The sequence below is a fragment of the Eleutherodactylus coqui genome, chromosome 10 (assembly GCF_035609145.1).
Source record: "Eleutherodactylus coqui strain aEleCoq1 chromosome 10, aEleCoq1.hap1, whole genome shotgun sequence".
NCBI classification, from domain to species: domain Eukaryota; kingdom Metazoa; phylum Chordata; class Amphibia; order Anura; family Eleutherodactylidae; genus Eleutherodactylus; species Eleutherodactylus coqui.
In genome coordinates, this window is record NC_089846.1 from 2699152 (window position 1) to 2726459 (window position 27308).

General features: G+C 53.2%; 1 protein-coding gene across 4 annotated transcripts in view; it reads left to right on the forward strand.

Moving 5' to 3' along the window:
* Positions 1–2215: 2215 nt before the first annotated feature.
* Positions 2216–27308, forward strand: part of SYN1 (synapsin I) — a 107633-nt gene continuing 82540 nt past the window's right edge. For all 4 annotated transcript variants that reach the window (XM_066580000.1, XM_066580001.1, XM_066580003.1 and 1 more), the window contains exon 1: positions 2216–2853. In XM_066580000.1, the coding sequence (XP_066436097.1) occupies positions 2534–2853 (320 nt within the window). In that variant the 5' untranslated portion in view covers positions 2216–2533. The remainder of the gene's footprint in view (positions 2854–27308) is intronic.

Here is a 27308-nt window from a genome sequence, read left to right on the forward strand (position 1 = left end):
CCCTTCTGTCTCAGTCCTCTCTCTCAGCACTCTCCTCTGTCTCAGTCCTCTCTCTCAGCAGTCTCCTCTCTCTCTGCACTGTCTCAGTCCTCAGCAGTCTCCTCTCTCTCTCTCTCTCTCAGTTCTCTCTCTCTCTCCACTCTCTCAGTCCTCTCAGCAGTCTCCTCTGTCTCAGCAGTCTCCTCTCTCTCTGCACTCTCTCAGTCCTCAGCAGTCTCCTCTCTCAGTCCTCTCCGCAGTCTCCTCTGTCTCAGTCCTCTCAGCAGTCTCCTCTCTCTGTCCTCTCTCTCAGCACTCTCTCGGTCTTCTCAGCAGTCTCCTCTGTCTCAGTCCTCTCTCTCAGCAGTCCCTTCTGTCTCAGTCCTCTCTCTCAGCACTCTCAGTCCTCTCAGCAGTCCCCTCTGTCTCAGTCCTCTCAGCAGTCTCCTCTCTCTCAGCACTCTCAGTCCTCTCAGCAGTCCCCTCTGTCTCAGTCCTCTCAGCAGTCTCCTCTCTCTCAGTCCTCTCTCTCAGCACTCTCTCGGTCCTCTCAGCAGTCTCCTCTCTCTCAGTCCTCTCTCTCAGTCCTCTCAGCAGTCTCTTCTGTCTCAGTCCTCTCTCCTCTCTCTCAGTCCTCAGCAGTCTCCTCTCTCTCTGCACTCTCTCGGTCCTCTCAGCACTCTCCTCTGTCTCAGTCCTCTCTCCTCTCTCTCTCAGCACTCTCCTCTGTCTCAGTCCTCTCTCTCAGCAGTCTCCTCTCTCTCTCTGCACTCTCTCAGTCCTCAGCAGTCTCCTCTCTCTCTCAGTCCTCTCTCTCTGCACTCTCTCGGTCCTCTCAGCACTCTCCTCTGTCTCAGTCCTCTCTCCTCTCTCTCTCAGCACTCTCCTCTGTCTCAGTCCTCTCTCTCAGCAGTCTCCTCTCTCTCTCTGCACTCTCTCAGTCCTCAGCAGTCTCCTCTCTCTCTCAGTCCTCTCTCTCTGCACTCTCAGTCCTCTCAGCACTCTCCTCTGTCTCAGTCCTCTCTCCTCTCTCTCTCAGCAGTCTCCTCTGCCTCAGTCCTCTCTCTCAGCAGTCTCCTCTCTCAGCAGTCCCTTCTGTCTCAGTCCTCTCTCCTCTCTCTCAGCACTCTCCCCTGTCTCAGTCCTCTCTCTCAGCAGTCTCCTCTCTCTCTCTCTCTCTCTCTCTCTCAGCACTCTCTCTCAGCAGTCCCCTCTGTGTCAGTCCTCTCTCTCAGCAGTCTCCTCTCTCTCTCTCTCAGCACTCTCTCAGCACTCTCTCTCAGCAGTCCCTTCTGTGTCAGTCCTCTCTCTCAGCAGTCTCCTCTCTCTCAGCACTCTCTCAGTCCTCTCTCTCAGCAGTCTCCTCTCTCTCTCTCTCTCTCTCTCAGTAGTCCCTTCTGTGTCAGTCCTCTCTCTCAGCAGTCTCCTCTCTCTCTCTCTCTCTCTCTCAGCACTCTCTCAGTCCTCTCTCTCAGCAGTCTCCTCTCTCTCTCTCAGCACTCTCTCTCAGCAGTCCCTTCTGTCTCAGCCCTCTCTCCTCTCTCTCTCAGCACTCTCCTCTGTCTCAGTCCTCTCTCTCAGCAGTCTCCTCTCTCTCTCTCAGCACTCTCTCTCAGCAGTCCCTTCTGTCTCAGCCCTCTCTCCTCTCTCAGCACTCTCCTCTGTCTCAGTCCTCTCAGCAGTCTCCTCTCTCTCTCTCAGCACTCTCTCTCTCTCAGCAGTCCCTTCTGTCTCAGTCCTCTCTCTCAGCAGTCTCCCCTCTCTCTCTCTCTCAGCACTCTCTCTCAGCAGTCTCTTCTGTCTCAGTCCTCTCTCTCAGCAGTCTCCCCTCTCTCTCTCTCAGCACTCTCTCTCAGCAGTCCCTTCTGTCTCAGTCCTCTCTCTCAGCAGTCTCCTCTCTCTGTCCTCTCAGCAGTCCCTTCTGTCTCAGTCCTCTCTCTCAGCAGTCTCCCCTCTCTCTCTCTCAGCAGTCTCCCCTCTCTCTCTCTCAGCACTCTCTCTCAGCAGTCTCCTCTCTCTCTCAGCAGTCCCTTCTGTCTCAGCCCTCTCTCCTCTCTCTCATTCTCCCGTCTCTCCATCACTGCTGTTCTGCTTCTTCTTCCTTTGGGTACCGGACTGCACCATTTCACCGCAGCATAGAGGGAGGGATGCAGGTGATTCAACATCACCGCCCCGCCGCCCCTGTTTTTTGCTTGGTACATTCTAACTCTGTGGTGATCATTGCAGGAGAGGAGTATTCCATGGTCACACGGAGGGGAGTGCGGTGGACAGACCAAGTGGCGGGGGGCAGGGAAGAAGATGCTCATCACGCTCGGTCGCCGAGGAGACAGATTGAAGAGCATCGAGCGGAGCGGCCGGAGCTCCTGGCGCTTCTCCGGTGTCGCCGCTGCCTGCACCGGTCCCACATAACGGACCTGTCAGCGACCCCATCGTTCACCAGATCGGTCGCCGATTTCATCAGGAGCCGCGCGGATCGCTGACGAAGATCCCCAGAGCAGAGCCCTCCGCGGTGCCCCGTGCCTGACCGGTCTGTAGCGCCAGCGGTAACCGCCACATGATGAATTACCTGCGGCGCCGCCTGTCGGACAGTAACTTCATGGCCAACCTGCCCAACGGCTACATGAGCGACCTGCAGCGGCCGGACCCCCCCGCGCCGCCGCCCGCCGTGTCCCCGGTGCCGCCGGCCGTGTCCCCGGAGCCCAGCTCGGGGGGAGGTGGCGGCGGCGGCGGCTTCTTCTCGTCCCTCTCCAATGCGGTGAAGCAGACGACGGCCGCCCTCAGCGAGCAGGTGTCCACTGCGGCCGGAGGGGTGTCCGGGGCGGCGTCCAGGGCCGCCAAAGTCCTGCTGGTGGTGGACGAGCCGCACACCGACTGGTGAGGAGAAGGGCACGGGGTGGCAATGGCTGCAGGGTGTGACAGTCAAGGGCAGGTGGGTACAGGTGAGAGGAGAAGGGTGGTGGATACAGGTGAGGGGGGTACAGGTGAGGTGAGGGGGGTAGGTGGGTACAGGTGAGGGGAGGGGGGGTACTGGTGAGGGGGGTAAAGGTGAGGTGAGGGGGGGTACTGGTGAGGGGGGTAAAGGTGAGGTGAGGGGGGTAGAGGGGTACTGGTGAGTGGGGTAGGGGGGTACAGGTGAGGTGAGAAGGGTAGGGGGGGAAAAGGTGAGGGGAGAGGGGTAGGTGCGTACTGGTGAGGGGAGAGGGGTAGGTGGGTACTGGTGAGGGGAGAGGGGTAGGTGGGTACTGGTGAGGGGAGAGGGGTAGGTGGGTACAGGTGAGGGGAGAGGGGTAGGTGGGTACTGGTGAGGGGAGAGGGGTAGTTGGGTACTGGTGAGGTGAGAGGGGTAGGTGGGTACAGGTGAGAGGGGTAGGGGGTACTGGTGAGGGAGGTAGGGGGGTACAGGTGAGGTGAGGGGGGTACAGGTGAGGTGAGGGGGGTAAGTGGGTGCAGGTGAGGTGAGAGGGGTTGGGGGGTACTGGTGAGGGGAGAAGGGTAGGTGGGTACTGGTGAGGGGAGAAGGGTAGGTGGGTACTGGTGAGGGGAGAAGGGTAGGTGCGTACTGGTGAGGTGAGAGGGGTAGGTGCATACAGGTGAGGAGGGTAGGTGCGTACAGGTGAGGAGGTTAGGAACGTACAGGTGAGGAGGTTAGGAGCGTACAGGTGAGGAGGGTAGGTGCGTACAGGTGAGGAGGGTAGGTGCGTACAGGTGAGGAGGGTAGGTGCGTACAGGTGAGGAGATTAGGTGCGTACAGGTGAGGAGATTAGGTGCGTACAGGTGAGGAGGGTAGGTGCGTACAGGTGAGGTGAGGAGGGTAGGTGCGTACAGGTGAGGTGAGGAGGGTAGGTGCGTACAGGTGAGGTGAGGAGGGTAGGTGCGTACAGGTGAGGTGAGGAGGGTAGGTGCGTACAGGTGAGGTGAGGAGGGTAGGTGCGTACAGGTGAGGTGAGGAGGGTAGGTGCGTACAGGTGGGCTGAGGAGGGTAGGTGCGTACAGGTGGGCTGAGGAGGGTAGGTGCGTACAGGTGGGCTGAGGAGGGTAGGTGCGTACAGGTGGGCTGAGGAGGGTAGGTGCGTACAGGTGGGCTGAGAAGGGTAGGTGCGTACCGGTGGGCTGAGGAGGGTAGGTGCGTACAGGTGGGCTGAGGAGGGTAGGTGCGTACAGGTGGGCTGAGGAGGGTAGGTGCGTACAGGTGGGCTGAGGAGGGTAGGTGCGTACAGGTGGGCTGAGGAGGGTAGGTGCGTACAGGTGAGGTGAGGAGGGTAGGTGCGTACAGGTGAGGTGAGGAGGGTAGGTGCGTACAGGTGAGGTGAGGAGGGTAGGTGCGTACAGGTGAGGTGAGGAGGGTAGGTGCGTACAGGTGAGGTGAGGAGGGTAGGTGCGTACAGGTGAGGTGAGGAGGGTGGGTGCGTACAGGTGGGCTGAGGAGGGTGGGTGCGTACAGGTGGGCTGAGGAGGGTGGGTGCGTACAGGTGGGCTGAGGAGGGTGGGTGAGTACAGGTGGGTTGAGGAGGGTAGGTGCGTACCGGTGGGCTGAGGAGGGTAGGTGCGTACAGGTGGGTTGAGGAGGGTAGGTGCGTACAGGTGGGCTGGGGAGGGTAGGTGCGTACAGGTGGGCTGGGGAGGGTAGGTGCGTGCAGGTGAGGTGAGAAGGGTAGGTGCGTACTGGTAAGGTGAGAAGGGTAGGTGGGTACTGGTGAGGAGGGGCTAGGTGCATACAGGTTAGGGTGGTAAGTGGGGTACAGGTTAGTGGGTTGGTGTGTGTACAGGTAAGAAGGGTAGGTGGGTACAGGGGTAGAAGGGTAGTGGGGTACAGGTGAGAAGGACAGATGAGTACACATGAAGAAGGGCAGGGGGTAGGTGGCTACAGGTGAGGACAAGGGGTGGGTGGATACAGAGGGAGAAGGGTAGTTGGGTACAGGGGGAGAAGGATAGTTGGGTACAGGGGGAGAAGGACGGGGTAGATGGGTACAGTTGAGGACAGGGGGTACAGATGAGAAGGACAGATAGTACACATGAAGAAGGGCAGGGGGTAGGTGGCTACAGGTGAGTAGGACAAGGGGTAAGTGGATACAGGAGGAGAAAGGCAGGTGGGTACAAGTGGAGTAGGACATGGGGTAGGGGTGAAAAAGACTGATGAGTACAGACGAAGATGGGCATGAGGTAGGTGGGTACAGGTAAGGAGGAGGACAGGGGTTACAGGTGGAGAACTATAGGGGGTAGATAAGATCAGAGGAAGTAAGTATAATATGGGGAAGGGCCACGTGTAGGCGTGACTTGGGGAAGGGCTGAGTGTAGGCGTGACTTGGGGAAGGGCTGAGTGTAGGCGTGACTTGGGGAAGGGCAGTAATACATGTGACTTGGAGGATGGGCAGGGTGTAGGCGTGACTTGGGGAAGGGCCGCGGTGTAGGCGTGACTTGGGGAAGGGCCGCGGTGTAGGCGTGACTTGGGGAAGGGCCGCGGTGTAGGCGTGACTTGGGGAAGGGCCGCGGTGTAGGCGTGACTTGGGGAAGGGCCGCGGTGTAGGCGTGACTTGGGGAAGGGCCGCGGTGTAGGCGTGATTTGGGGAAGGGCCGCGGTGTAGGCGTGACTTGGGGAAGGGCCGCGGTGTAGGCGTGACTTGGGGAAGGGCCGCGGTGTAGGCGTGACTTGGGGAAGGGCCGCGGTGTAGGCGTGACTTGGGGAAGGGCCGCGGTGTAGGCGTGACTTGGGGAAGGGCCGCGGTGTAGGCGTGACTTGGGGAAGGGCCGCGGTGTAGGCGTGACTTGGGGAAGGGCCGCGGTGTAGGCGTGACTTGGGGAAGGCCAGGGTGTAGGCGTGACTTGGGGAAGGCCAGGGTGTAGGCGTGACTTGGGGAAGGACAGTGATACATGTGACTTGGAGGATGGGCAGGGTGTAGGCGTGACTTGGGGAAGGACAGAGTGTAGGGGCGACTTGGAGAAGGACAGAGTGTAGGGACGACTTGGAGAAGGACAGAGTGTAGGGACGACTTGGAGAAGGACAGAGTGTAGGGACGACTTGGAGAAGGACAGAGTGTAGGGGCATCTTGGAGAAGGACAGAGTGTAGCGGCATCTTAGAGAAGGACAGAGTGTAGGGGCGTCTTGGAGAAGGACAGAGTATAGGGGCGACTTGGAGAAGGACAGAGTGTAGGGGCGACTTGGAGAAGGACAGAGTGTAGGGGCGACTTGGAGAAGGACAGAGTGTAGGGGCGACTAGGAGAAGGACAGAGTGTAGGGGCGACTAGGAGAAGGACAGAGTGTAGGGGCGACTACTGTGATACATGCGACTTGGAGGATGGGCAGGGTGTAGGGAAATGAATGTGGGCAGGGTGTAGGGAGATGAAGGTGGGCAGGGTGTAGGGAGATGAAGGTGGGCAGGGTGTAGGAAGATGAAGGTGGGCAGGGTGTGGGGAGATGAAGGTGGGCAGGGTGTGGGGAGATGAAGGTGGGCAGGGTGTGGGGAGATGAAGGTGGGCAGGGTGTGGGGAGATGAAGGTGGTACCGGTGTGGGGAGATGAAGGTGGGCCCGGTGTGGGGAGATGAAGGTGGGCCCGGTGTGGGGAGATGAAGGTGGGCCCGGTGTGGGGAGATGAAGGTGGGCCCGGTGTGGGGAGATGAAGGTGGGCCCGGTGTGGGGAGATGAAGGTGGGCAGGGTGTGGGGAGATGAAGGTGGGCCCGGTGTGGGGAGATGGAGGTGGGCCCGGTGTGGGGAGATGAAGGTGGGCCCGGTGTGGGGAGATGAAGGTGGGCCCGGTGTGGGGAGATGAAGGTGGGCCCGGTGTGGGGAGATGAAGGTGGGCCCGGTGTGGGGAGATGAAGGTGGGCCCGGTGTGGGGAGATGAAGGTGGGCCCGGTGTAGGGAGATGAAGGTGGGCCCGGTGTAGGGAGATGAAGGTGGGCCCGGTGTAGGGAGATGAAGGTGGGCCCGGTGTAGGGAGATGAAGGTGGGCGGGGTGTAGAAAGTTGAAGGTGGGCGGGGTGTAGAAAGTTGAAGGTGGGCGGGGTGTAGAAAGTTGAAGGTGGGCGGGGTGTAGAAAGTTGAAGGTGGGCGGGGTGGAGGAGGTTGAAGGTGAGCGGGGTGGAGGAGGTTGAAGGTGGGCAGGGTGGAGGAGGTTGAAGGTGGGCAGGGTGGAGGAGGTTGAGGATGAGCAGGGTGTAGGAGGTTGAGGATGGGCAGGGTGTAGGAGGTTGAGGATGGGCAGGGTGTAGGAGGTTGAGGATGGGCAGGGTGTAGGAGGTTGAGGATGGGCTGGGTGTAGGAGGTTGAGGATGGGCTGGGTGTAGGAGGTTGAGGATGGGCTGGGTGTAGGAGGTTGAGGATGGGCTGGGTGTAGGAGGTTGAGGATGGGCTGGGTGTAGGAGGTTGAGGATGGGCAGGGTGTAGGAGGTTGAGGATGGGCAGGGTGTAGGAGGTTGAGGATGGGCAGGGTGTAGGAGGTTGAGGATGGGCAGGGTGTAGGAGGTTGAGGATGGGCAGGGTGTAGGAGGTTGAGGATGGGCAGGGTGTAGGAGGTTGAGGATGGGCAGGGTTTAGAAGGTTGAGGATGGGCAGGGTTTAGAAGGTTGAGGGTGGGCAGGGTTTGGAAGGTTGAGGATGGGCAGGGTGTAGGAGGTTGAGGATGGACAGGGTGTAGGAGGTTGAGTATGGGCAGGGTGTAGGAGGTTGAGTATGGGCAGGGTGTAGGAGGTTGAGGATAGGCAGGGTGTAGGAGGTTGAGGATGGGCAGGGTGTGGGAGGTAGGAGGTGCAGAGGGATGAGGATATGAAGGGTGCAGAGGGATGAGGATGGGAAGGGTGCAGAGGGATGAGGATGGGAAGGGTGTAGAGGGATGGAGGATGGGCAGGGGAAGGAGGATGGGCAGGGTGCAGGGGGAGGAGGATGGGCAGGGTGCAGGGGGAGGAGGATGGGCAGGGTGCAGGGGGAGGAGGATGGGCAGGGTGCAGGGGGAGGAGGATGGGCAGGGTGTGGGGAGATGAAGGTGGGCAGGGTGTGGGGAGATGAAGGTGGGCCCGGTGTGGGGAGATGAAGGTGGGCCCGGTGTGGGGAGATGAAGGTGGGCCCGGTGTGGGGAGATGAAGGTGGGCCCGGTGTGGGGAGATGAAGGTGGGCCCGGTGTGGGGAGATGAAGGTGGGCCCGGTGTGGGGAGATGAAGGTGGGCCCGGTGTGGGGAGATGAAGGTGGGCAGGGTGTGGGGAGATGAAGGTGGGCAGGGTGTGGGGAGATGAAGGTGGGCCCGGTGTGGGGAGATGAAGGTGGGCCCGGTGTGGGGAGATGAAGGTGGGCCCGGTGTGGGGAGATGAAGGTGGGCCCGGTGTGGGGAGATGAAGGTGGGCCCGGTGTGGGGAGATGAAGGTGGGCCCGGTGTGGGGAGATGAAGGTGGGCCCGGTGTAGGGAGATGAAGGTGGGCCCGGTGTAGGGAGATGAAGGTGGGCCCGGTGTAGGGAGATGAAGGTGGGCCCGGTGTAGGGAGATGAAGGTGGGCGGGGTGTAGAAAGTTGAAGGTGGGCGGGGTGTAGAAAGTTGAAGGTGGGCGGGGTGTAGAAAGTTGAAGGTGGGCGGGGTGTAGAAAGTTGAAGGTGGGCGGGGTGTAGAAAGTTGAAGGTGGGCGGGGTGTAGAAAGTTGAAGGTGGGCGGGGTGGAGGAGGTTGAAGGTGAGCGGGGTGGAGGAGGTTGAAGGTGGGCAGGGTGGAGGAGGTTGAAGGTGGGCAGGGTGGAGGAGGTTGAGGATGAGCAGGGTGTAGGAGGTTGAGGATGGGCAGGGTGTAGGAGGTTGAGGATGGGCAGGGTGTAGGAGGTTTAGGATGGGCAGGGTGTAGGAGGTTGAGGATGGGCTGGGTGTAGGAGGTTGAGGATGGGCTGGGTGTAGGAGGTTGAGGATGGGCTGGGTGTAGGAGGTTGAGGATGGGCTAGGTGTAGGAGGTTGAGGATGGGCTGGGTGTAGGAGGTTGAGGATGGGCTGGGTGTAGGAGGTTGAGGATGGGCAGGGTGTAGGAGGTTGAGGATGGGCAGGGTGTAGGAGGTTGAGGATGGGCAGGGTGTAGGAGGTTGAGGATGGGCAGGGTGTAGGAGGTTGAGGATGGGCAGGGTGTAGGAGGTTGAGGATGGGCAGGGTGTAGGAGGTTGAGGATGGGCAGGGTGTAGGAGGTTGAGGATGGGCAGGGTGTAGGAGGTTGAGGATGGGCAGGGTGTAGGAGGTTGAGGATGGGCAGGGTTTAGAAGGTTGAGGATGGGCAGGGTTTAGAAGGTTGAGGATGGGCAGGGTTTGGAAGGTTGAGGATGGGCAGGGTGTAGGAGGTTGAGGATGGACAGGGTGTAGGAGGTTGAGTATGGGCAGGGTGTAGGAGGTTGAGTATGGGCAGGGTGTAGGAGGTTGAGGATAGGCAGGGTGTAGGAGGTTGAGGATGGGCAGGGTGTGGGAGGTAGGAGGTGCAGAGGGATGAGGATATGAAGGGTGCAGAGGGATGAGGATGGGAAGGGTGCAGAGGGATGAGGATGGGAAGGGTGTAGAGGGATGGAGGATGGGCAGGGGAAGGAGGATGGGCAGGGTGCAGGGGGAGGAGGATGGGCAGGGTGCAGGGGGAGGAGGATGGGCAGGGTGCAGGGGGAGGAGGATGGGCAGGGTGCAGGGGGATGAGAATGGAAAGAGTGGAGGGGGATGAGGATGGAAAGAGTGGAGGGGGATGAGGATGGAAAGAGTGGAGGGGGATGAGGATGGAAAGAGTGGAGGGGGATGAGGATGGAAAGAGTGGAGGGGGATGAGGATGGAAAGAGTGGAGGGGGATGAGGATGGAAAGAGTGGAGGGGGATGAGGATGGAAAGAGTGGAGGGGGATGAGGATGGAAAGAGTGGAGGGGGATGAGGATGGAAAGAGTGGAGGGGGATGAGGATGGAAAGGGTGCAGGGGATGAGGATGGAAAGGGTGCAGGGGATGAGAATGGTCAGGGTGCAGGGGGAGGAGGATGGGCAGGGTGCAGGGGGAGGAGGATGGGCAGGGTGCAGGGGGAGGAGGATGGGCAGGGTGCAGGGGGAGGAGGATGGGCAGGGTGCAGGGGAGGGGGATGGGCAGAGTGTAGAGGGATGAGGATGGGTAGGGTGTAGAGGGGATGAGGATGGGCAGGGTATAGAGGGATGAGGATGGGCAGGGTGCAGGGGAAGGAGGATGGGCAGGGTGCAGGGGGAGGAGGATGGGCAGGGTGCAGGGGGAGGAGGATGGGCAGGGTGCAGGGGGAGGAGGATGGGCAGGGTGCAGGGGGAGGAGGATGGGCAGGGTGCAGGGGGAGGAGGATGGGCAGGGTGCAGGGGGAGGGGGATGGGCAGAGTGTAGAGGAATGAGGATGGGCAGGGTGTAGAGGGATGAGGATGGGCAGGGTGTAGAGGGATGAGGATGGGCAGGGTGTAGAGGGATGAGGATGGGCAGGGTGCAGGGGGAGGAGGATGGGCAGGGTGCAGGGGGAGGAGGATGGGCAGGGTGCAGGGGGAGGAGGATGGGCAGGGTGCAGGGGGAGGAGGATGGGCAGGGTGCAGGGGGAGGGGGATGGGCAGAGTGTAGAGGAATGAGGATGGGCAGGGTGTAGAGGGATGAGGATGGGCAGGGTGTAGAGGGATGAGGATGGGCAGGGTGTAGAGGGATGAGGATGGGCAGGGTGTAGAGGGATGAGGATGGGTAGGGTGCAGGGGAAGGAGGATGGGCAGGGTGCAGGGGGAGGAGGATGGTCAGGGTGCAGGGGGAGGAGGATGGTCAGGGTGCAGGGGGAGGAGGATGGTCAGGGTGCAGGGGGAGGAGGATGGTCAGGGTGCAGGGGTAGGAGAATGGTCAGGGTGCAGGGGGAGGAGAATGGTCAGGGTGCAGGGGGATGAGAATGGTCAGGGTGCAGGGGGATGAGAATGGTCAGGGTGCAGGGGGATGAGAATGGTCAGGGTGCAGGGGGATGAGAATGGTCAGGGTGCATGGGGATGAGAATGGTCAGGGTGCAGGGGGATGAGAATGGTCAGGGTGCAGGGGGATGAGAATGGTCAGGGTGCAGGGGGATGAGAATGGTCAGGGTGCAGGGGGAGAAGGATGGGCAGGGTGCAGGGGGAGGAGGATGGGCAGGGTGCAGGGGGAGGAGGATGGGCAGGGTGCAGGGGGAGGAGGATGGGCAGGGTGCAGGGGGAGGAGGATGGGCAGGGTGCAGGGGGAGGAGGATGGGCAGGGTGCAGGGGGAGGTGGATGGGCAGGGTGCAGGGGGAGGAGGATGGGCAGGGTGCAGGGGGAGGAGGATGGGCAGGGGGAGGAGGATGGGCAGGGTGCAGGGGATGAGAATGGGCAGGGTGCAGGGGATGAGAATGGGCAGGGTGCAGGGGGAGGAGGATGGGCAGGGTGCAGGGGGAGGAGGATGGGCAGGGTGCAGGGGGAGGAGGATGGGCAGGGTGCAGGGGGAGGAGGATGGGCAGAGTGCAGGGGGAGGAGGATGGGCAGGGCATGAGGTGGAGGAGAACAAGGATTAGATAGTAAATGGTTATGGGTGTAATTTAGAAGAACAGTTGACAGGAGGTTGTTTTGGGTCAGCGGTGGCAGTAACATTATGGGTAGTATTGGGTAGGATAGGATGGAAGGAGGTGATGGAGGGCACAGGATAAGTGTTGGAGGTGGAGAAGAGGAGTGCTAATGGTAGATGTAGGCGTAACAGTGTGGATGAAGATTGGGAAGGGTTTTAGGGGTCAGGAGGCGACTCGAAGAAGAGTGGGGTGAGGTAAGTGCAGGCAGGTTATGAGTCGCAGGGTTAAGGATAGTAGGTCTATGGGGAGCGGTGGCAGCCTTTGGTTGGATGATGAGGGGTAAGGGCACCCCACAAGAAGTGCTCACTATTTCCCCTATAGGGTCCTGCTCCCCATCTGAGTACAGTTACAAGTTGGCTGTATTTAAAGGGATCGTCCGGAGAACATAACCCCCCCACCCCCCACAGAGCTGAACGGAGCCGTACCTGCCTGTCCTCTGCCGATGCGATCCAGTGCTCCAGCCTCGAGGTTCCTCCGGTGTTGTTGAATAGGATGTATCACATGACTGCTACATCACTGCCTGTTCTCCTGGCATTAGTGCTTCACAATGTCTTTAGTTTGGGGCTGCAGCACTGGGTCAGGGAGGTAGAGGACAGGTAGGTACTGCCCCTATAGTTATTTTAGCACGTTGGATGCTACTATAGGGGAATGTTGTCACCTAACTGGACAGAGCCTTTAAAGAGAAACAGTCATCGCCTTTAAGCCCCAAAAACTATGTTATGGAGTTCAAAGGTGAGGGAGCGAGGAGGCATCTCCCATTCTCACCGAGCGGCCGTGCCAGCGCGGCGTCTCCACAACATCAGGTTGACTTTTTCTGCGTGCGCATCTCCATTCATCTCTATGGGATGTGTGCGCGCAGAAGGAGTCATGCTGCTGGCAAGTGCGGAGTTTGCAGGGACACAATGCTGCAATGGGGTGCTTGCTGAGTATGAAAGATACCTCCTTGGACTCCCCCCTCAACATTCAGCCCCATAACTTAGTGACTGTCCCTTTGTGCTTCTCTTGTGGAGACTGACCGGGCATTCAAGGAGTATTCCAGGCTTTTACTATTGCTTATCTCGGGAATCCCTGTCAGTCAGCTGATCTCCCGGCCCGCTGCAGGACCATCAGTGGTCAGGGCTGGAAGTCTAATAAAGGTCTTCACACCTATGGATATCAATGGGAATGAAGCTGACTGTTACTTTTCTGGTCCCGACTCCTGACGTGGACACCTTGCTGCACTAAGAGCGGGCTGGAGGATCAGCGGGAATCCTGGACAGTGGATCCCTGCTGATCAACTATTGATGACCCATCCCAAGGGCAGCTCAGGAACAAGTATAGCCCCGAATACCCCTTTAAAGCGGTTGTCCGAGTTCTAGGTTCCGTGACAAATCCCATCCCAAACAGTAGTATGAGAAATAGGCTTGTACTTACCTCTCCCCGCTCCTGCTGTGTCCCCTCTGTTATTGGCTGCAGCGCCGGTGACCACCTGTGAAGCGGGAGCGCCGTGAGGTAAGCACAAGCCTATTTGTTATGTTACTGCTTGGGGCGGTACTAGACATCGGTGATTGACTGGGGTCGTACTGCCATCAGTACCTGTGAGGCTGCGCTGCGGTCTCTTGGGTCTTGTCCAGAACATTGGAGCTGCTTCATAATTCTGAGCAGTCCATGACCCCAATGATGCCCACTGGGGCGATGTGCTGGGTAAGCCTGCAGGTATATGACATGTGCAGGTTGGTAGGGTCAGGACCAGCTACATTTGGGGCAATATGTGAATCCTATATGAAGACCACTATAGTCCCACACACCAAACGATATAACAAACCCCAGAATAAAATGTCCCAGACCGGACGGCAGAGATGTATCATTGAAGAATCGTTGATTAAGAATTACAGGTATAATAAAAACAGAAGATAAGGAAATGCAGCATCAATACAAGAGAGATCCATCAGGTCACACACAGAGGAGGATCCCAAAGACAGCATCAATACAAGAGAGATCCATCAGGTCACACATAGAGGAGGGTCCCAAAGACAGCATCAATACAAGAGAGATCCATCAGGTCACACAGAGGAGGGTCCCAAAGACAGCATCAATACAAGAGAGATCCATCAGGTCAAACATAGAGGAGAGTCCCAAAGACAGCATCAATACAAGAGAGATCCATCAGGTCACACACAGAGGAGGGTCCCAAAGACAGCATCAATACAGGAGAGATCCATCAGGTCACACACAGAGGAGGGTCCCAAAGACAGCATCAATACAAGAGAGATCCATCAGGTCACACACAGAGGAGGGTCCCAAAGACAGCATCAATACAGGAGAGATCCATCAGGTCACACACAGAGAAGGGTCCCAAAGACAGCATCAATACAAGAGAGATCCATCAGGTCACATATAGAGGAAGGTCCCAAAGACAGCATCAATACAAGAGAGATCCATCAGGTCACACACAGAGGAAAGTCACAAAGACAGCATCAATACAAGAGAGATCCATCAGGTCACACATAGAGAAGGGTCCCAAAGACAGCATCAATACAAGAGAGATCCATCAGGTCACACAGAGAAGGGTCCCAAAGACAGCATCAATACAAGAGAGATCCATCAGGTCACACATAGAGGAGGGTCCCAAAGACAGCATCGATACAGGAGAGATCCATCAGTTCACACAGAGGAAGTTCCCAAAGACAACATCCATACAAGAGAGATCCATCAACTCACACACAGAGGAGGGTCCGAAAGACAGCATCAATACAAGAGAGATCCATCAGGTCACACATAGAGGAGGGTCTGAAAGACAGCATCAATACAAGATCGATCCATCAGGTCACACATAGGAGGATGATCCCAAAGACAGCATCAATACAAGAGAGATCCATCAGGTCACACACAGAGGAGGCTCCCAAAGACAGCATCAATACAAGAGAGATCCATCAGGTCACACATAGAGGAGGGTCCCAAAGTCAGCATCAATACAAGAGAGATCCATCAGGTCACACATAGAGGAAGGTCCCAAAGACAGCATCAATACAAGAGAGATCCATCAGGTCACACACAGAGGAAAGTCCCAAAGACAACATCAATACAAGAGAGATCCATTAGGTCACACATAGAGGAGGGTCCCAAAGACAGCATTAATACAAGAGAGATCCATCAGGTCACACAGAGGAGGGTCCCAAAGACAGCATCAATACAAGAGAGATCCATCAGGTCACACATAGAGGAGGGGCCCAAAGACAGCATAAATACAGGAGAGATCCAACAGTTCCCACAGAGGAAGGTCCCAAAGACAGCATCAATACAAGAGAGATCCATCAGGTCACACATAGAGGAGGGTCCCAAAAACAGCATCAATACAAGAGAGATCCATCAGGTCACATATAGAGGAGGGTCCGAAAGACAGCATCAATACAAGAGAGATCCATCAGGTCACACATAGAGGAGGGTCCGAAAGACAGCATCAATACAAGAGAGATCCATCAGGTCACACATAGAGGAGGGTCCCAAAGACAGCCTCAATACAAGAGAGATCCATCAGGTCACACATAGAGGAGGGTCCCACAGAAAGCATCAATACAAGAGAGATCTATCAGGTCACACACAGAGGAGGGGCCCAAAGACAGCATCAATACAATAGAGATCCATCAGGTCACACACAGAGAAGTCTCCAAAAGACAGCATCAATACAAGAGAGATCCATCAGGTCACACACAGAGGAGGGTCCCAAAGACAGCATCAATACAAGAGAGATCCGTCAGGTCACACACAGAGGAGGGTCCCAAAGACAGCATCAATACAAGAGAGATCCATCAGGTCACACACAGAGGAGGGTCCCAAAGCCCTTATCAATACAAGAGAGATACATCAGGTCACTCACAGAGGAGGGTCCCAATGACAGCATTAATACTAGAAAGATCCATTAGGTCACACACAGAGGAGGGTCCCAAAGACAGCATCAATACAAGAGAGATCCATCAGGTCACACACAGAGGAGGGTCCCAAAGACAGCATGAATACAAGAGAGATCCATCAGGTCACACATAGAGGAAGGTCCCAAAGACATCCTGCTTCTGGAAACCTAGGAAATTATATAGCACCACAGCCCTGCTACACGCACGTCACACACACGGCACTGCTACACGCACGTCACACACACAGCACTGCTACACGCACGTCACACACACAGCACTGCTACACACACGTCACACACACACAGCACTGCTACACGCACTGCGACACATGACGTGCGTGTAGCAGTGACGTGTGTGTGACGTGCGTGTAGCAGGGCTGTGTGGCACATAGCAGAAACTAGAAACACTGGTGCTATATCATTTCCTAGGAGGTTTCTAGAAGCAGGATGTCTTTGGGACTTCCCTCTGTGTGTGACCTGATGGATCTCTCCTGTATTGATGCTGTCTTTGGGCCCCTCCTCTATGTGTGACCTGATGGATCTCTCTTGTATTGATGCTATCTTTGGGAGCCTCCTCTGTGTGTGACCTGATGTATCTCCCTTGTATTGATGCTGTCTTTGGGACCCTCCTCTATGTGTGACCTCATGGATCTCTCTTGTATTGATGCTGTCTTTGGGACCCTCCTCTATGTGTGACCTGATGGATCTCTTGTATTGATGCTGTCTTTGGGACCCTTTTCTGTGTGACATGATGGATCTCTCTTGTATTGATGCTGTCTTTGGGACCCTTCTCTATGTGTGACCTGATCGATCTCTCTTGTATTGATGCTGTCTTTGTGACTTTCCTCTGTGTGTGACCTGATGGATCTCTCTTGTATTGATGCTGTCTTTGGGACCTTCCTCTATGTGTGATCTGATGGATCTCTCTTGTATTGATGCTGTCTTTGGGACCCTCCTCTGTGTGTGACCTGATGGATCTTACTTGTATTGATGCTGTCTTTGGGCCCCTCCTCTATGTGTGACCTGATGGATCTCTCTTGTATTGATGCTGTCTTTGGGACCCTCCTCTATGTGTGACCTGATGGATCTTTCTTGTATTGATGCTGTCTTTAGGACCTTCCTCTATGTGTGACCTGATGGATCTCGCTTGTATTGATGCTGTCTTTGGGACCCTCCTCTGTATGTGACCTGATGGATCTCTCTTGTATTGATGCTGTCTTTGGGACCCTCCTCTATGTGTGACCTGATGGATCTCTCTTGTATTGAGGCTGTCTTTGGGACCCTCCTCTGTGTGTGTCCTGATGGATCTCTCTTGTATTGATGCTGTCTTTGGGACCCTCCTCTATTTGTGACCTGATGGATCTCTCTTGTATTGATGCTGTCTTTGGGACCCTCCTCTATGTGTGTCCTGATGGATCTCTCTTGTATTGATGCTGTCTTTGGGACCCTCCTCTATGTGTGTCCTGATGGATCTCTCTTGTATTGATGCTGTCTTTGGGACCCTCCTCTATGTGTGTCCTGATGGATCTCTCTTGTATTGATGCTGTCTTTGGGACCCTCCTCTATGTGTGTCCTGATGGATCTCTCTTGTATTGATGCTGTCTTTGGGACCCTCCTCTATGTGTGTCCTGATGGATCTCTCTTGTATTGATGCTGTCTTTGGGACCCTCCTCTATGTGTGACCTGATGGATCTCTCTTGTATTGATGCTGTCTTTGGGACCTTCCTCTGTGTGACATGATGGATCTCTCTTGTATTGATGCTGTCTTTGGGACCCTCCTCTATTTGGTACCTGATGGATCTCTCTTGTATTGATGCTGTCTTTGGGAGCCTTCTCTATGTGTGACCTGATGGATCTCTCTTGTATTAAAGCTGTCTTTGGGACCCCCCTCTATGTGTGTCCTGATGGATCTCTCTTGTATTGATGCTGTCTTTGGGACCCTCCTCTATGTGTGTCCTGATGGATCTCTCTTGTATTAATGCGGTCTTTGGGACCCTCCTCTATGTGTGTCCTGATGGATCTCTCTTGTATTGATGCTGTCTTTGGGACCCTCCTCTGTGTGTCCTGATGGATCTCTCTTGTATTGATGCTGTCTTTGGGACCTTCCTCTGTGTGACCTGATGGATCTCTCTTGTATTGATGCTGTCTTTGGGACCCTCCTCTATGTGTGTCCTGATGGATCTCTCTTGTATTGATGCTGTCTTTGGGACCCTCCTCTATGTGTGTCCTGATGGATCTCTCTTGTATTGATGCTGTCTTTGGGACCCTCCTCTATGTGTGTCCTGATGGATCTCTCTTGTATTGATGCTGTCTTTGGGACCCTCCTCTATGTGTGTCCTGATGGATCTCTCTTGTATTAATGCTGTCTTTGGGACCCTCCTCTATGTGTGACCTGATGGATCTCTCTTGTATTGATGCTGTCTTTGGGACCTTCCTCTGTGTGACATGATGGATCTCTCTTGTATTGATGCTGTCTTTGGGACCCTCCTCTATTTGGTACCTGATGGATCTCTCTTGTATTGATGCTGTCTTTGGGAGCCTTCTCTATGTGTGACCTGATGGATCTCTCTTGTATTAAAGCTGTCTTTGGGACCCCCCTCTATGTGTGTCCTGATGGATCTCTCTTGTATTGATGCTGTCTTTGGGACCCTCTTCTATGTGTGTCCTGATGGATCTCTCTTGTATTAATGCTGTCTTTGGGACCCTCCTCTATGTGTGTCCTGATGGATCTCTCTTGTATTGATGCTGTCTTTGGGACCCTCCTCTATGTGTGTCCTGATGGATCTCTCTTGTATTGATGCTGTCTTTGGGACCCTCCTCTGTGTGTCCTGATGGATCTCTCTTGTATTGATGCTGTCTTTGGGACCCTCCTCTGTGTGTCCTGATGGATCTCTCTTGTATTGATGCTGTCTTTGGGACCTTCCTCTGTGTGACCTGATGGATCTCTCTTGTATTGATGCTGTCTTTGGAACCCTCCTCTATTTGGTACCTGATGGATCTCTCTTGTATTGATGCTGTCTTTGGGACCCTCCTCTATGTGTGTCCTGATGGATCTCTCTTGTATTGATGCTGTCTTTGGGACCCTCCTCTGTGTGTGACCTGATGGATCTCTCTTGTATTGATGCTGTCTTTGGGACCCTCCTCTGTGTGTGACCTGATGGATCTCTCTTGTATTGATGCTGTCTTTGGGACCTTCCTCTTTGTGTGACCTGATGGATCTCTCTTGTATTGATGCTGTCTTTGGGACCCTCCTCTATGTGTGTCCTGATGGATCTCTCCTGTATTGATGCTGTCTTTGGGACCCTCCTCTATGTGTGTCCTGATGGATCTCTCTTGTATTGATGCTGTCTTTGGGACCCTCCTCTATGTGTGACCTGATGGATCTCTCTTGTATTGATGCTGTCTTTGGGACCTTCCTCTGTGTGTGACCTGATGGATCTCTCTTGTATTGATGCTGTCTTTGGGACCTTCCTCTGTGTGACATGATGGATCTCTCTTGTATTGATGCTGTCTTTGGGACCCTCCTCTATTTGGTACCTGATGGATCTCTCTTGTATTGATGCTGTCTTTGGGAGCCTTCTCTATGTGTGACCTGATGGATCTCTCTTGTATTAAAGCGGTCTTTGGGACCCCCCTCTATGTGTGTCCTGATGGATCTCTCTTGTATTGATGCTGTCTTTGGGACCCTCCTCTATGTGTGTCCTGATGGATCTCTCTTGTATTAATGCTGTCTTTGGGACCCTCCTCTATGTGTGTCCTGATGGATCTCTCTTGTATTGATGCTGTCTTTGGGACCCTCCTCTATGTGTGTCCTGATGGATCTCTCTTGTATTGATGCTGTCTTTGGGACCCTCCTCTGTGTGTCCTGATGGATCTCTCTTGTATTGATGCTGTCTTTGGGACCCTCCTCTGTGTGTCCTGATGGATCTCTCTTGTATTGATGCTGTCTTTGGGACCTTCCTCTGTGTGACCTGATGGATCTCTCTTGTATTGATGCTGTCTTTGGGACCCTCCTCTATTTGGTACCTGATGGATCTCTCTTGTATTGATGCTGTCTTTGGGACCCTCCTCTATGTGTGTCCTGATGGATCTCTCTTGTATTGATGCTGTCTTTGGGACCCTCCTCTGTGTGTGACCTGATGGATCTCTCTTGTATTGATGCTGTCTTTGGGACCCTCCTCTGTGTGTGACCTGATGGATCTCTCTTGTATTGATGCTGTCTTTGGGACCCTCCTCTATGTGTGACCTGATGGATCTCTCTTGTATTGATGCTGTCTTTGGGACCTTCCTCTGTGTGTGACCTGATGGATCTCTCTTGTATTGATGCTGTCTGTGTGATCCTCCTCTATGTGTGACCTGATGGATCTCTCTTGTATTGATGCTGTCTTTGGGACTCTCCTCTTTGTGTGACCTGATGGATCTCTCTTGTATTGATGCTGTCTTTGGGACCTTCCTCTGTGTGACCTGATGGATCTCTTGTATTGATGCTGTCTTTGGGACCTTCCTCTATGTGTGACCTGATGGATCTCTTGTATTGATGCTGTCTTTGGGACCTTCCTCTGTGTGTGACCTGATGGATCTCTCTTGTATTGATGCTGTCTTTGGGACCCTTCTCTGTGTGTGACCTGATGGATCTCGCTTGGTATTGATGCTGTCTTTGGGACTCTCCTCTTTGTGTGACCTGATGGATCTCTCTTGTATTGATGCTGTCTTTGGGACCTTCCTCTGTGTGACCTGATGGATCTCTCTTGTATTGATGCTGTCTTTGGGACCCTTCTCTGTGTGTGACCTGATGGATCTCGCTTGGTATTGATGCTGTCTTTGGGACCCTCCTCTATTTGGTACCTGATGGATCTCTCTTGTATTGATGCTGTCTTTGGGAGCCTTCTCTATGTGTGACCTGATGGATCTCTCTTGTATTAAAGCTGTCTTTGGGACCCCCCTCTATGTGTGTCCTGATGGATCTCTCTTGTATTGATGCTGTCTTTGGGACCCTCCTCTATGTGTGTCCTGATGGATCTCTCTTGTATTAATGCTGTCTTTGGGACCCTCCTCTATGTGTGTCCTGATGGATCTCTCTTGTATTGATGCTGTCTTTGGGACCCTCCTCTATGTGTGTCCTGATGGATCTCTCTTGTATTGATGCTGTCTTTGGGACCCTCCTCTGTGTGTCCTGATGGATCTCTCTTGTATTGATGCTGTCTTTGGGACCCTCCTCTGTGTGTCCTGATGGATCTCTCTTGTATTGATGCTGTCTTTGGGACCTTCCTCTGTGTGACCTGATGGATCTCTCTTGTATTGATGCTGTCTTTGGGACCCTCCTCTATGTGTGTCCTGATGGATCTCTCTTGTATTGATGCTGTCTTTGGGACCCTCCTCTATGTGTGTCCTGATGGATCTCTCTTGTATTGATGCTGTCTTTGGGACCCTCCTCTATGTGTGTCCTGATGGATCTCTCTTGTATTAATGCTGTCTTTGGGACCCTCCTCTATGTGTGACCTGATGGATCTCTCTTGTATTGATGCTGTCTTTGGGACCTTCCTCTGTGTGACATGATGGATCTCTCTTGTATTGATGCTGTCTTTGGGACCCTCCTCTATTTGGTACCTGATGGATCTCTCTTGTATTGATGCTGTCTTTGGGAGCCTTCTCTATGTGTGACCTGATGGATCTCTCTTGTATTAAAGCTGTCTTTGGGACCCCCCTCTATGTGTGTCCTGATGGATCTCTCTTGTATTGATGCTGTCTTTGGGACCCTCCTCTATGTGTGTCCTGATGGATCTCTCTTGTATTAATGCTGTCTTTGGGACCCTCCTCTATGTGTGTCCTGATGGATCTCTCTTGTATTGATGCTGTCTTTGGGACCCTCCTCTGTGTGTCCTGATGGATCTCTCTTGTATTGATGCTGTCTTTGGGACCCTCCTCTGTGTGTCCTGATGGATCTCTCTTGTATTGATGCTGTCTTTGGGACCTTCCTCTGTGTGACCTGATGGATCTCTCTTGTATTGATGCTGTCTTTGGAACCCTCCTCTATTTTGTACCTGATGGATCTCTCTTGTATTGATGCTGTCTTTGGGACCCTCCTCTATGTGTGTCCTGATGGATCTCTCTTGTATTGATGCTGTCTTTGGGACCCTCCTCTGTGTGTGACCTGATGGATCTCTCTTGTATTGATGCTGTCTTTGGGACCCTCCTCTGTGTGTGACCTGATGGATCTCTCTTGTATTGATGCTGTCTTTGGGACCTTCCTCTTTGTGTGACCTGATGGATCTCTCTTGTATTGATGCTGTCTTTGGGACCCTCCTCTATGTGTGTCCTGATGGATCTCTCCTGTATTGATGCTGTCTTTGGGACCCTCCTCTATGTGTGTCCTGATGGATCTCTCTTGTATTGATGCTGTCTTTGGGACCCTCCTCTATGTGTGACCTGATGGATCTCTCTTGTATTGATGCTGTCTTTGGGACCTTCCTCTGTGTGTGACCTGATGGATCTCTCTTGTATTGATGCTGTCTTTGGGACCTTCCTCTGTGTGACATGATGGATCTCTCTTGTATTGATGCTGTCTTTGGGACCCTCCTCTATTTGGTACCTGATGGATCTCTCTTGTATTGATGCTGTCTTTGGGAGCCTTCTCTATGTGTGACCTGATGGATCTCTCTTGTATTAAAGCTGTCTTTGGGACCCCCCTCTATGTGTGTCCTGATGGATCTCTCTTGTATTGATGCTGTCTTTGGGACCCTCCTCTATGTGTGTCCTGATGGATCTCTCTTGTATTAATGCTGTCTTTGGGACCCTCCTCTATGTGTGTCCTGATGGATCTCTCTTGTATTGATGCTGTCTTTGGGACCCTCCTCTATGTGTGTCCTGATGGATCTCTCTTGTATTGATGCTGTCTTTGGGACCCTCCTCTGTGTGTCCTGATGGATCTCTCTTGTATTGATGCTGTCTTTGGGACCCTCCTCTGTGTGTCCTGATGGATCTCTCTTGTATTGATGCTGTCTTTGGGACCTTCCTCTGTGTGACCTGATGGATCTCTCTTGTATTGATGCTGTCTTTGGGACCCTCCTCTATTTGGTACCTGATGGATCTCTCTTGTATTGATGCTGTCTTTGGGACCCTCCTCTATGTGTGTCCTGATGGATCTCTCTTGTATTGATGCTGTCTTTGGGACCCTCCTGTGTGTGTGACCTGATGGATCTCTCTTGTATTGATGCTGTCTTTGGGACCCTCCTCTGTGTGTGACCTGATGGATCTCTCTTGTATTGATGCTGTCTTTGGGACCTTCCTCTTTGTGTGACCTGATGGATCTCTCTTGTATTGATGCTGTCTTTGGGACCCTCCTCTATGTGTGTCCTGATGGATCTCTCCTGTATTGATGCTGTCTTTGGGACCCTCCTCTATGTGTGTCCTGATGGATCTCTCTTGTATTGATGCTGTCTTTGGGACCCTCCTCTATGTGTGACCTGATGGATCTCTCTTGTATTGATGCTGTCTTTGGGACCTTCCTCTGTGTGTGACCTGATGGATCTCTCTTGTATTGATGCTGTCTGTGTGATCCTCCTCTATGTGTGACCTGATGGATCTCTCTTGTATTGATGCTGTTTTTGGGACCTTCCTCTATGTGTGACCTGATGGATCTCTTGTATTGATGCTGTCTTTGGGACCTTCCTCTATGTGTGACCTGATGGAACTCTTGTATTGATGCTGTCTTTGGGACCTTCCTCTATGTGTGACCTGATGGATCTCTTGTATTGATGCTGTCTTTGGGACCTTCCTCTGTGTGTGACCTGATGGATCTCTCTTGTATTGATGCTGTCTTTGGGACCCTTCTCTGTGTGTGACCTGATGGATCTCGCTTGGTATTGATGCTGTCTTTGGGACTCTCCTCTATGTGTGACCTGATGGATCTCTCTTGTATTGATGCTGTCTTTGGGACCTTCCTCTGTGTGACCTGATGGATCTCTCTTGTATTGATGCTGTCTTTGGGACCCTTCTCTGTGTGTGACCTGATGGATCTCGCTTGGTATTGATGCTGTCTTTGGGACCCTCCTCTATTTGTGACCTAATGGATCTCTCTTGTATTGATGCTGTCTTTGGGACCCTCCTCTATGTGTGTCCTGATGGATCTCTCTTGTATTGATGCTGTCTTTGGGACCCTCCTCTATTTGTGACCTGATGGATCTCTCTTGTATTGATGCTGTCTTTGGGACCCTCCTCTATGTGTGTCCTGATGGATCTCTCTTGTATTGATGCTGTCTTTGGGCCCCTCCTCTTTGTGTGACCTGATGGATCTCTCTTGTATTGATGCTGTCTTTGGGACCTTCCTCTTTGTGTGACCTGATGGATCTCTCTTGTATTGATGCTGTCTTTGGGACCCTCCTCTATGTGTGTCCTGATGGATCTCTCCTGTATTGATGCTGTCTTTGGGACCCTCCTCTATGTGTGTCCTGATGGATCTCTCTTGTATTGATGCTGTCTTTGGGACCCTCCTCTATGTGTGACCTGATGGATCTCTCTTGTATTGATGCTGTCTTTGGGACCTTCCTCTGTGTGTGACCTGATGGATCTCTCTTGTATTGATGCTGTCTGTGTGATCCTCCTCTATGTGTGACCTGATGGATCTCTCTTGTATTGATGCTGTCTTTGGGACCTTCCTCTATGTGTGACCTGATGGATCTCTTGTATTGATGCTGTCTTTGGGACCTTCCTCTATGTGTGACCTGATGGATCTCTTGTATTGATGCTGTCTTTGGGACCTTCCTCTATGTGTGACCTGATGGATCTCTTGTATTGATGCTGTCTTTGGGACCTTCCTCTGTGTGTGACCTGATGGATCTCTCTTGTATTGATGCTGTCTTTGGGACCCTTCTCTGTGTGTGACCTGATGGATCTCGCTTGGTATTGATGCTGTCTTTGGGACTCTCCTCTATGTGTGACCTGATGGATCTCTCTTGTATTGATGCTGTCTTTGGGACCTTCCTCTGTGTGACCTGATGGATCTCTCTTGTATTGATGCTGTCTTTGGGACCCTTCTCTGTGTGTGACCTGATGGATCTCGCTTGGTATTGATGCTGTCTTTGGGACCCTCCTCTATTTGTGACCTAATGGATCTCTCTTGTATTGATGCTGTCTTTGGGACCCTCCTCTATGTGTGTCCTGATGGATCTCTCTTGTATTGATGCTGTCTTTGGGACCCTCCTCTATTTGTGACCTGATGGATCTCTCTTGTATTGATGCTGTCTTTGGGACCCTCCTCTATGTGTGACCTGATGGATCTCTCTTGTATTGATGCTGTCTTTGGGACCTTCCTCTGTGTGTGACCTGATGGATCTCTCTTGTATTGATGCTGTCTTTGGGACCTTCCTCTGTGTGACATGATGGATCTCTCTTGTATTGATGCTGTCTTTGGGACCCTCCTCTATTTGGTACCTGATGGATCTCTCTTGTATTGATGCTGTCTTTGGGAGCCTTCTCTATGTGTGACCTGATGGATCTCTCTTGTATTAAAGCTGTCTTTGGGACCCCCCTCTATGTGTGTCCTGATGGATCTCTCTTGTATTGATGCTGTCTTTGGGACCCTCCTCTATGTGTGTCCTGATGGATCTCTCTTGTATTAATGCTGTCTTTGGGACCCTCCTCTATGTGTGTCCTGATGGATCTCTCTTGTATTGATGCTGTCTTTGGGACCCTCCTCTATGTGTGTCCTGATGGATCTCTCTTGTATTGATGCTGTCTTTGGGACCCTCCTCTGTGTGTCCTGATGGATCTCTCTTGTATTGATGCTGTCTTTGGGACCCTCCTCTGTGTGTCCTGATGGATCTCTCTTGTATTGATGCTGTCTTTGGGACCTTCCTCTGTGTGACCTGATGGATCTCTCTTGTATTGATGCTGTCTTTGGGACCCTCCTCTATTTGGTACCTGATGGATCTCTCTTGTATTGATGCTGTCTTTGGGACCCTCCTCTATGTGTGTCCTGATGGATCTCTCTTGTATTGATGCTGTCTTTGGGACCCTCCTCTGTGTGTGACCTGATGGATCTCTCTTGTATTGATGCTGTCTTTGGGACCCTCCTCTGTGTGTGACCTGATGGATCTCTCTTGTATTGATGCTGTCTTTGGGACCTTCCTCTTTGTGTGACCTGATGGATCTCTCTTGTATTGATGCTGTCTTTGGGACCCTCCTCTATGTGTGTCCTGATGGATCTCCCCTGTATTGATGCTGTCTTTGGGACCCTCCTCTATGTGTGTCCTGATGGATCTCTCTTGTATTGATGCTGTCTTTGGGACCCTCCTCTATGTGTGACCTGATGGATCTCTCTTGTATTGATGCTGTCTTTGGGACCTTCCTCTGTGTGTGACCTGATGGATCTCTCTTGTATTGATGCTGTCTGTGTGATCCTCCTCTATGTGTGACCTGATGGATCTCTCTTGTATTGATGCTGTTTTTGGGACCTTCCTCTATGTGTGACCTGATGGATCTCTTGTATTGATGCTGTCTTTGGGACCTTCCTCTATGTGTGACCTGATGGATCTCTTGTATTGATGCTGTCTTTGGGACCTTCCTCTATGTGTGACCTGATGGATCTCTTGTATTGATGCTGTCTTTGGGACCTTCCTCTGTGTGTGACCTGATGGATCTCTCTTGTATTGATGCTGTCTTTGGGACCCTTCTCTGTGTGTGACCTGATGGATCTCGCTTGGTATTGATGCTGTCTTTGGGACTCTCCTCTATGTGTGACCTGATGGATCTCTCTTGTATTGATGCTGTCTTTGGGACCTTCCTCTGTGTGACCTGATGGATCTCTCTTGTATTGATGCTGTCTTTGGGACCCTTCTCTGTGTGTGACCTGATGGATCTCGCTTGGTATTGATGCTGTCTTTGGGACCCTCCTCTATTTGTGACCTAATGGATCTCTCTTGTATTGATGCTGTCTTTGGGACCCTCCTCTATGTGTGTCCTGATGGATCTCTCTTGTATTGATGCTGTCTTTGGGACCCTCCTCTATTTGTGACCTGATGGATCTCTCTTGTATTGATGCTGTCTTTGGGACCCTCCTCTATGTGTGTCCTGATGGATCTCTCTTGTATTGATGCTGTCTTTGGGCCCCTCCTCTTTGTGTGACCTGATGGATCTCTCTTGTATTGATGCTGTCTTTGGGACCTTCCTCTTTGTGTGACCTGATGGATCTCTCTTGTATTGATGCTGTCTTTGGGACCCTCCTCTATGTGTGTCCTGATGGATCTCTCCTGTATTGATGCTGTCTTTGGGACCCTCCTCTATGTGTGTCCTGATGGATCTCTCTTGTATTGATGCTGTCTTTGGGACCCTCCTCTATGTGTGACCTGATGGATCTCTCTTGTATTGATGCTGTCTTTGGGACCTTCCTCTGTGTGTGACCTGATGGATCTCTCTTGTATTGATGCTGTCTGTGTGATCCTCCTCTATGTGTGACCTGATGGATCTCTCTTGTATTGATGCTGTCTTTGGGACCTTCCTCTATGTGTGACCTGATGGATCTCTTGTATTGATGCTGTCTTTGGGACCTTCCTCTATGTGTGACCTGATGGATCTCTTGTATTGATGCTGTCTTTGGGACCTTCCTCTATGTGTGACCTGATGGATCTCTTGTATTGATGCTGTCTTTGGGACCTTCCTCTGTGTGTGACCTGATGGATCTCTCTTGTATTGATGCTGTCTTTGGGACCCTTCTCTGTGTGTGACCTGATGGATCTCGCTTGGTATTGATGCTGTCTTTGGGACTCTCCTCTATGTGTGACCTGATGGATCTCTCTTGTATTGATGCTGTCTTTGGGACCTTCCTCTGTGTGACCTGATGGATCTCTCTTGTATTGATGCTGTCTTTGGGACCCTTCTCTGTGTGTGACCTGATGGATCTCGCT